At 40.2% G+C, this 11,019-nt stretch overlaps 1 protein-coding gene across 1 annotated transcript in view; it reads left to right on the top strand.

Moving 5' to 3' along the window:
- Positions 1-1,165: 1,165 nt before the first annotated feature.
- LOC122140189 (transforming growth factor beta-3 proprotein-like) overlaps positions 1,166-11,019 on the top strand; it is a 32,100-nt gene continuing 22,246 nt past the window's right edge. Inside the window, exon 1 of the mRNA XM_042742852.1 lies at positions 1,166-1,841. Coding sequence (XP_042598786.1) covers positions 1,496-1,841 — 346 coding nt within the window. The 5' untranslated portion in view covers positions 1,166-1,495. The remainder of the gene's footprint in view (positions 1,842-11,019) is intronic.

Genomic DNA, 11,019 nt, shown 5'->3' with positions numbered 1-11,019 from the left:
ATGATAATGTTTGTTAGGAGTGGAGTAATTCGAGCCAGAGGTTATAAAGTAGTATTTTACTGTAGTTGTCCATTATATTTAATTAATTTTAGACACATCATGACTTTGATTTTGTTCTTTGTTTTGAACTTGATTTTGTTCTGTAAATTTCAAACAGGCCATGTTTATGAAAATCGGCCACTGAAGTTTTTATGAAATTGTATTTCTCTGCAACATTTATGGGGTGTTGGGATGTTGAATACTATTAGCACATTTCTGCAAGGTCAGTTGCAGTATTTTTTTTTCTCCCTCTCAGTTCTTCAATTTGAAACTTTTGTTCTGAAATTTTTAAATAATTAAAAATAATGCCACAGGGTTGTGAACTCTGTCTTTAGATATTATTTTTTAAGAAGTCATTCATTCATTCATCCATCCATTCTATTATCCAAACCTTTATAAAATTAGGTCCCACTTTATATTAGGTGGCCTTAACTATGTCATTACATTTAAATTAATCATTTGATACAAAGCACTTATTGTGTACATACATGTTTTTACATTGCACTTATATTTTTAAAAATACATGCATGTAATTATATCTGTAATTCGTTTCTGTAAACACACACACACACACACACACACACATATATATATAAAACACTACTGACCCATCCCTTACACCTTAACCCACCCTTTAACCGACCCATATCACCAGACCTATCGTTGTATCCCACCTCAATAACAGCAGAAGTGTTTAGCAATTCAACATGAACACAATAAGTAGATTATGATGTAAGAACATAGTAGTTAGGGCCACCTAATATAAAGTGGGAGCTAAAGTTAAGATATAGAACGATATCAGCTTATGTTAGTATTTTGAAATCAGACTAAACCTCCAGCAGGAGGCGCACAAACTTTACAAACCCAGCGGTCAGACTGAGCGTCTGTGTGCAGCTGAGAAGGAAATCGGGCGTTTGGATAATTAGGAGTGCACAGTCATTTCTAAAATATTCTACTCGTTTCCATCACTTTGGGTTACGTAATGTGCAATTACATTTTCTATGCGTTAGCCATTATATAAATAAAGCGACTGCATGAATGGGAAAGTGGAGGAGGGCTCCGCCCACCGCACACGTCACTCCGGCTCTGACTATAAAAGCGCAGCGGGAGCGAAATAAGCCTGGCAGTCCTGCGCGAGCGGCGAGAGAGAGTGCGTCTGACACAGAGAAGTCCTTCACTGAGCTCGGTTCAGGGGAAATGCGGCTGGGGAACACTATTCTGAAAGTCTGGTTCCTTGTAAAGCGCCAGTGATGGATGTTTAAGGATGTTATGGGATTACTGTGCAGTGCTTCTATGGAATAAAGTTGCAGCATGGAATCTCATGGAGAAAACAGGCTCAGCACTTGAACTCCAGCCTATAGAGAGGACAACCTGGAATTAGTCTCATTATCCTTCTAAACCTATTCAACTGAACTGGAACTGTGTTTACTAGCGTGACAAGTGTACAGAACAAACCATGCATTTGGGCAGAGGACTGCTGTTTTTCCTTCTCTTGAACAGTGTGACCATGAGTTTCTCTCTGTCAACCTGCACCACGGTGGACATCGACCACATCAAGAAGAAGAGGGTGGAGGCCATCCGGGGTCAGATCCTCAGCAAGCTGCGGCTGACCAGCCCGCCGCAGATCCTGGGCCCTAGTCAGGTGCCCTATCAAGTGCTGGCCCTCTATAACAGCACTAGGGAACTGCTGGAGGAGTTAGGGCGAGACAGACATCAGAGCTGCGGCCAGGACAACACCGAGACCGAATACTACGCTAAAGAGATACACAAATTCAACATGATCCAGGGCTCCCCTGAAAACAGTAAGTCCACTGCGAGGAGGAGGTCTCACACCGGAGACGGACAGAGCAGAGCCTTCTGTATTAATAGTAACACTTTAAAATAGCCATAGAAATAGATCAGGAGGTCATGTAAATGCAAAAACAAAAAAAATAATGGATAAAGTACTCTAATGGCCAGTGCTGATATCTAGAGATATAAACCACGCAATTTAAAGAATTTCTGAGCATTTGTTTATTTCACTCAGTTCACCAAGAAATATTTGAATACTAAACTTTGACAAGCAGTTCCACTTGTCAAGAGTTATATAATGTAATTCTGTTTGTTAAAGTTCTTCTGAGTTGCTGCAGGCAGGTGATAAGAGCGCAGCTGTGTCTCACGTTATGCTGTTCACATGACGAAACCAGACAGGTTTTAATCAGTTTGTTCATAAATGGAAAAAGCTGACATCTGAAAAGCATTCGCGGGGTTTGTCTGGTCTGTTCGTTCATCGGAGGGTCAGTGCAAAACGATCCCCACCAACTTTCCATGTGTCTCTGGGTCCAGTCCAAGTCCAGACGGGCCCCAGATTATTTGAGGACACAGTCAGTTGTGGGAATGTCTTCCTAGTTTAGCACACTTGATTGCACGGAGATTCTGGAGAACTGATGGGATTCAGTGAGATCAGAACCAGACGGTACTATTACTGCTGTTTACCCTTCGTCCTAACAACTTGCTGAATCAAATAAACTTCTATATATATTTCAAGATCTTCTCTTGTGGTGTTGGTACACTCAAAAAAAATAAAGGTTGCTAAAGGGGTTTTCCCCAAAAAAATATTTTCCTTAAAGAACAGTTTTTCTTAGTGTGAAGAGCATTTTAATGATCTGAACAACCTTTTTCCACTATAAAGAACCGTTTATGAAATGGAATGATTCGTTGGATGTTATGGAGCCATCAATGCCAATGAAGAAGCTTTATTTTTAAGAGTGTACTGGAAGAAGCACAAACAGAAGTTCTTGCAGGAGTTCCACTTGGAACGTTCCTCAGAGAAAGAGGTCTCAAATATCTTCTTTATTCCTAGAGTGTAACACTTATAAAAGCCCCACTTGTCATGCGTAGTCGTCTTTGTGAACTGTGATTTGTGAGTTGTTGGTGGCAGGTAGTATTAGGAGGAGGGGCTTTCTTATTCTAGAGAGCATCTGATTGGACAAAATATGACATGTGCCTGTGAGTGCATAACAAGGAGCCAACTTTTTTTTTTTATCTCGGAAAAGAACACTTGAAGAATTTTGAAAGCTTATGCACATTATTTGGTTCATTCTTCAGTCGGGTTAGGGTTAGTTTAATATGCTTTATCCATTAAAATAGAAGCTTAAGAATATTTCTATTTTTAAATAATTTTGACCAAACACTGGTGACACAGCCACTTATGTCTTATGGTGTTACCAATTTTGGTTTGTTCTAAAATGAGCAGGGATATGCAACTTTAAGTAATAATGAATAAATTAATTAATAACTTTAAGGATTCAGTTTCATTGATCATTTAATTTTTAGTTTTTTAGAAATTAAAAATTTCTCCCAAAGGAGAATAGTTTCTTTTTTAAAAATTTGGATATTATACATCAAAAAAAGACAGAAAACATGGTCTGTGGTACCTTTATAGTCTTTATTCTAAAAGATGAATTCATTTATAGTCTAAAAACATTAAATTATAAGATGAAATGTCTCTGAAGGAAAGAAATGTTGGTTTGTTGTACATAGAGTTAGTGGTGTTACCAGGAAAGACCGTAACACCACAGACAATCAGCCTAAGTCCAGACTATTCTAAAACAGAGGCTGCCATCAAGATGATTTCAGATCAGGGGACATTTTGGAATATACTAATATGTTTGTATAAAGTTTGTCAGATCTGCAAGTTATCAACGTAACACCACAGACACTAATAAAGTGCCACACATGAAATTGTCAGACATTTAGCTAACTTTAAGAAGAATGTGTATGAGAAATGTTCTTACTGAGCAAGCACTCATATGATCAGGAACCTGCTGTGGTGTTTTTTAAAAGGAGGTAGTAGTAAAAGTTTTTCTCCTTTTTTTCTTAGGGGGGAGTAATCTGCAGATGTGAATGGTGGCACAAGTTTTTTCTCAAATATAACAAAATCTGTAACAATTTAATAAAATTGTACGTGTTAAATAAAATCTATATTCACAGTATAACCACTTTGTGTTAAAAATGTTATATTGTTGCAATTACATTCCATGATACCTCTCTTAGGTGGGAATATGCATATTTTGTTCCAAATGCAATCTCTCAAACTCAACTAAATATGTATTTTAAAACAATAATGTAACTATTAGCAGTGCACAAACTGGGTTTACCCCACAGAATACAAAAATGCCAACATGTTATGATTTATTGGTATTTAAAGTTTATTTCAACTGTTGTAAAGAGGGACACCACTTGCCACCACAAATGAAGAATGACCCGTTAGTTTAGTCAACTTTTAGGATTGTAAAGAGATTTATACGTGAAGTTAATGCCCGTTTTGATTTAATTTGTTCTTTTTTGAACACCCTTCTTTATATTTTCGGAAATAAGATGGCAGCGCGTGATTGCAACACATAAATGTATATGTTAAGAGCTTCGTATTAAATGATTATCTCCGCACACCACTATGGCAAACGCTCAGCGTCCCACTGGAGCACAAACCAAAGAATTTTATCACTGAAGCGCATCCACACCGGACTGGCGACAGGATCTCTTTTCTTCCCATTAAGCAGTGTTCAGTTTCAGCAAGCGTGGTATGGGAGATACGTGGCAGGGATGGAGTAATGTATATTCACGTTCCATTCACATCAGCTAAACTAATGGCTTTTTCATGCGCTGTGTTTTGGAAGCTCGCGCCGTGTGGAATCATTTACGCATCGTGCTTTTCCAAGCGTCCAAGTGCATCAACAGGTTACGCTTTCTTATCGGCGCATCCAAAAATGACTGCGTGACATCACTGGAAAGCATTTTTGCCATTCCAGACCTGTTTATCCATTAACCAGGAGCAGCACCTGCGTTCCAGCCTCTTTCAGTCGCGGACTGATTGGCACTCAAACCCGTGAACTGCCATCGTCACAGTTAACTTTCCAGAAAATGTTCTCTGTTCTCAGAGTTGCAGAAAGCGGCTCTTCTGAAATGTTTAATAGTTAGAAGGTGATGTAATTTCCAAGCAAAACAGAGATCGCATTTTCAGGCCAAAACACACAAACACGCACGTTTTTCCTTCTCTTCTCCTCTCGTTTCTCGTCACGTGAGCGCTGGAGTCAGCAGCAGGCTTTTGCACATTATCTCATCTGGCAGTCTGCGGCCTTTCAGCCGTCGTGTCGTTTATTTGAGGGATTCCACGTTCGCTCAAAGATACTTCAAATAACCGACCGCAGGAGTCAAACAGTCACTTCACATCTCACTATTATACAGCGCTTGATAAATGCACTCAGAATATTTACCGCATGACCTCATTTCACTTCGGACTTGCCATTTGGAAGCAGAAAAAAGACAGCACAGGACCTGAGAGAAAACACACGATGTTCTTCAAAGATAGTGTGTCTTGATCGTTCAGTCAGAGGGAAACTTTTGAATGCTTCTACGCTTCCTGGATGAGATATTTAATCAGCTTTCCAGTGGATTTTGGTGCATTGTAAGGAGGTGTGATGGTAATGATATTTCTCTGCCTTTGGAGAAAACATACTGGAAACCATTTGGAGGTCCTATTAGCTAGCAGTTTATTAACTTTCTGATCTTGAAACTGGCATAGAGCACTACAGGGATGCATTTTTGTAGACCGACTCATAAGTTCATATCACTCTGGTTCCTGCCATAAAAACCCAATAGGGTTTTTCCATTACATTTTGGATTATTGCAGAGAATGAGCTCTGTGACTAACAGAAGTTTATGATTCTTACACGTTTTGTTCATTATGATATTCTTCACAAGTGAACGCACTTTCATAAGGCCTTATACAATCGGCAGAAGCAAAAAGCTAAACAGACGATATAAACAAACTAAACCAGTCACATGACTTCAGCGTCACCAACATTAAGCTTTGAGAACTTTTTCAGGTTTTATTTCAAAACATTTTCCTCGTAACTATCCACTGTGCTCTTTTTGTAGTATTGTGGATGAATCTATTTGCATTATTTTTGAGAAAATTATGTTTTTTTATACACGCATCTTTTTTTTCTTCTTCTCTGTGGCATGTTTTGATGTTTAATTTGGTTTTTAGACTTTTGATTAAAGTTTTTTATTGAAAGTTGTGTTCTAAAATGTTTGCTGTGATGATAAAGACATTCATATTGGTTACAGCAGTTGTTTTTGTATAAAATTACAAATCATAAAAACCACTACCCCTTTAAAAATTATTATAAAGTGCATTCCAGCACTTAAACATGATGAAAGTAATTGAAGGGGCATAAAACAAACGTTTAAAACGATTAAAGTTTATGATTGTCTGTAATATAAGTAACCATATAAGGTATAAGAGGCTGAGATTATGTAATTATATAAGACTGATTAAGTGTCATCATCTAGTCCTGACAGCAGAAAGTCGGCGCCTTGTGCTCTCGTTCCTGATATCTGCCCTCTGTTTACTCCTCTCCTCCGACCTCAGCGCTTTCTCAGGAGCTCTGGATCATGTCACCGGGCAGGAGAGGAAGGACATCCCAGACACAGGATGCTTATATCTGAGCCGGGAGACGCCTCCGAGTCTCTCTAGGGTCCTTGTTTAGAGTCTAACCAACGACAGAAACCTCAGAAAACAGATTTAACCCGCCAAAGGCTCGTTTCTGAGAGCATGTTAGGGGTTTAGAGTATGTCTAGAACCTCAGAAAACAGACTTAACCCGCCTAACGTTATGAAGCGATGACATACTTTTTTGTATACAAAAAAACAAAAATAACGACTTTATTCAACAATTCCTCTCCTCTGTCTTTTCAAATCAGCGTAGCACCAGCGTAGCATGCTATATGTCTGCTGTTACAGTAGCCTACTGTTTTTAGTTGTGACTCACTGTTAGTGCTGCGGTTGGTTTGAGCTGCTTTAATTTGCATTTGGGAACGCAACATTCTTCATTAGAAACGTTTATAAATCTTTTGTTGTTTACAAAGAAATTTTAGCGTCACATAATCCTTCAGAAATAATTCTAATATGCTGATTTGCTGCTCAAGAAACATTTCTGATTATTTTCAATGTTGAAAACAGTTTTGCTGCTTAATATTTTTGTGGAAACAATGATACCACTCAAACATTTGTATAAGATTTAAAAAAGAGAGAGAAATAATAATTTTTATTCATCATTGCATGAAAGTGGTGAAGACATTTAAAATGAATTTCTATTTAATAAATACTTTAACGAATTGAATTAATATACAGTATCGGATAAATGCAAATAAATGATGTTTCATTAAAACTTTATATTTATCAAAAAAATCCTGAAAATAAAGTGCATCATCATTTCCACATACAAATATTGAGCGCAAATTGTTTTCAACATTGATAATAATCAGAAATGTTTTCTTGAGAGTCAAATAAATCTGAATGTTTCAGAAAAGATCATGTGGCACCAAAGACTTGAGAAATGAAGAAAATCCTGCTTTGCATCACAGAAATAACATTACATTTTAATAATATAATTCAACTGAAACTTCTACATTTACATTTACATTTAATCATTTAGCAGACGCTTTTATCCAAAGCGACTTACAAATGAGAACATTAGAACAGGATCAGATCAACGAGCAACACAACGGTATACAAGTGCTATGACAAGTCCTCAGTTAGTTATCTAGTACAGAACACTTAGCCATGGTTTTTTTTTTTTTTTTTTTTTTTTTTTTTTTGTTTTTTTTTTTTTTTTTTTTTTTTTGGGAATATGATAGAAAAGACAAAAGGTAAGTACTAGTATTAGTTTGGTTAAGTGCAGGCGAAAAAGAGTCTTTAGATGTTTTTTGAAATGAGTAAAGGACTCAGCTGTTTCGAATTGAGATCTGGGAGGTCATTCCACCAGCCTGGGAGCAGTCCAGGAAAAAGTCCGTGAGAGTGATTTGAACCTCTTTGGGATGGCAACACAAGGCGATCGTTCACCTTGCAGGAGCGCAAACTTCTGGAGGGTGCATAAGGATTGAACTAGTGAGTTTAGGTAAGTTGGCGGCCGTGCCAGTGGTCGTTTGTAGGCAAGCATCAGTAACTCGTTGAATTTGATGCGAGCGGCTACTGTAGCCAGTGTCCACCTGATGAGTAGAGGAGTAACATGGGCTGTTTTCGGCTCATTGAAGACACCCTCGCTGCTGTCATTCTGGATCAGTTGTAGAGGCTTGATAGTACATGCAGGAAGCCCGCCAGGAGAGCATTGCAATAGTCCAGTTTCTGGAGGAGAACAAGAGCTTGGAACAAGAATTGGGTGGATTGCTCTGACCGGAAGGGTCTAATCTTCCTAAGTTGAATAATGCCAAATCTAACAGGAGCGGGTTCGTTGTAGCAATATGGTCCTGTGAAGCTTAACTGATGATCCCATTACAACTCCTAGGTTTCTGGCTGTTTTTGTCCTGGAAGGAGTTATGGTTGACCGAACCCAGCTGTATGAGATAAGTTTGTGATTATGGTTAGCTGGACCACACCAGCAGTTCAGTTCAGTCTTAGTAAGGTTTGAGCTGAAAGTGATGGTCATTCATCCAGCTAGAAATGTCACTCCAGACAGGCTGAAATGCGAGCAACTACCGTCGGTCATCTTGTTGGAATGCGAAGTAGAGTTGAGTGTCATCAGCGGAGCAGTGATAGGAAAGCCATGCTTCTGAATGACAGATCCTAATGACGTCATGTAGATGGAGAAAGAGAAGCGGTCCAATACTGAGCCTTGAGGAACCCCATTAGCAAGTTGTTTGATGACTTAGAAACTTCACCCCTCCAGACACCATGAGGATCCTATCAGACAGGTAGAGTTCAGCCACTGGAGTGCGGTTCCAGAGATGCCCATCTTCTGTATGGTGGATAGAGAATCTGGTGATTAAACAGTGTCAAAAGCAGCAGACAGGTCCAGCAAAATGATACTGAGGAAGTTTGAAGCTGCTCTTGCCATTCGCATGGGCTTCAGTAACCGAGAGCGCAGGGCAGTCTCAGTTGAAGTGGCCACTTTTGAAGCCAGATTGAATTGCTGTCCAGGAGGTTGTTCTGTACAAGAAACTAGAGAGCTGGTTGAACACAGGTCGTTCGAGTGTCTTTGGCAATGAATGGAAGAAGGGATACCGGTCTGTAGTTTTCTAGAAGTGCTGGATTTTAGAGATTGGATCTTTCTTCAGCAGTGGGCTTACCCGAGCCTGCTTAAATGATGAGGGAAATGTTCCAGAGTGAATGAGAGGAGTTGATAATGTGAGTAAGTGAAGGTATGACTGAAGAAGAATAAATCGCTTGAAGGAGGTGAGTGGGGATCGGATCCAGTGGGCAAGTAGTATGATGACTGGACCGGATAAGTTTGGAAACGGCCGTCTCTGAGAGTGGAGAGAGAGGAGAACGGTGAGCATTGTCGTTGTGAAGGTGAATCCTCATTCTGCGGTGTGGAGAATTGTTCACTGATGGTTCTTGTCTTATTTGTGAAGAAAACTGCCAAAGTTATCCAGCAGCTGTAAGAGTCGATTGAGGAGGAGGTGGAGGCGGATTAAGAAGAGAAGAGAAGGTTTTGAAGCGTGTCCGAGCGTCACAACAGTTGTTAATCTTGTCGTGGTAATATGATGTGTTAGCAGTGAAGACGTTTGCAGAGAAGGATGAGAGGAGAGACTGATACACACTGAGGTCGGTAGAGTTTCTTGATTTAAGGGCCATTTCCTCTCTGCAGCCCTGAGTTTAGAGCGATGTTCACGGAGTACATCGGAGAGCCAGGGGCAGATGGGGTGGTGCGTGCTGGTCTAGACGACAGTGGGCAAAAGTTTTCCAAGCAAGAGGTCAGAGTGGAACAAAAAGTGTCCGTAGCACTGTTCGTGTCCAGAGCTGAAAACTGCGAGAGTGAAGGAAGTGAGGATGCAACCACAGATGATAGGCGAGATGGAGAGAGTGAGCGTAGGTTCCGTCGAAAGGTGACCAGCGTTGGAGCGTGTGCCACTTCAGGAGTAAGTGCTAGATTAGCAGTAATGAGGAAGTGGTCTGAGGTGTGCAGTGGAGTAACTAAAGTGTTGTCCACTGAGCAACAGCGCGTGTAGATGAGGTCCAGTTGGTTGCCCGATTTGTGAGTCGCTGTAGTAGAGACTCGCTTGAGATCAAATGAGGCGAGCAGAGTGTTGAAGTCAGCAGCCTGGGGTTTATCTAGGTGGATGTTGAAGTCACCAAGCAGTACCAGAGGAGTACCATCTTCAGGATAATTTGATAGCAGCACGTCCAACTCCTCCAAGAAGTTTCCCAATTGACCTGGGGGACGATAAATGACGCACAAAGTGGATTTGAACAGGGTGGGTTACAGTAACAGCATGTGATTCAAATGAACCGTGACCTGTAGGTGGTGGTTGAAGATCAAATTTCCAATCTTTCGATATAAGGAGACCAGTACCTCCACCCCTCCCAGTCGTACGAGGGGTGTGGGAACAAGTGAAATGAGTGGAGAGGGCTGCGGGAGTGGCAGTGTCCTCAGGTTTGATCCGGGTCCTCAGTCAGTGCCATGAGGCTGAGACCAGAATGAGTAGCAATAGAAGAAATGAAGTCTGCTTTGTTAACAGCGGACTGGCAGTTCCAGAGACCAAGTGGAATAGAGAGCGTTGGAGTAGAGGTCAGGAGACCAAGTGGAATAGAGAGCGTTGGAGTAGAGGTCAGACGTACATAAGCGTGCTCTCCGAGTGTTAGTAGTGATAGTAGAGATCTGAAAGCACATAGTGGAGTACAAGTCAACCCAAAATAGTATTGAGGATGAGCTGTACAAAAAATTGAAGGGGAGAAAAGCAATACTCACGTGCCCTGTCGGTGTCCTTGCTCGGTGGAGTCGCGCAGGTAGAGTCGATGGTCTTTACACTCGTCGGTCTTCACACGAGGAGGCTTCACACTTTTTTTTTATTGTAATGATATTTCACAATATTGCTGTTTTTTTACTTTATTTTGATCAAAAAATTCAGCCTTGATGAGCAGAAGATATTTATTTCAGAATCATTAATAATTGTAATGTTTCCAAACTTTTGGCAGGTACTTTAATAATAATAACAA

The sequence above is a fragment of the Cyprinus carpio genome, chromosome B17, assembly GCF_018340385.1.
Source record: "Cyprinus carpio isolate SPL01 chromosome B17, ASM1834038v1, whole genome shotgun sequence".
Taxonomy (NCBI): Eukaryota; Metazoa; Chordata; class Actinopteri; order Cypriniformes; family Cyprinidae; genus Cyprinus; species Cyprinus carpio.
Note: the sequence above shows the minus strand (reverse complement) of the source record. Positions and strands in the feature narration are given on the sequence as shown.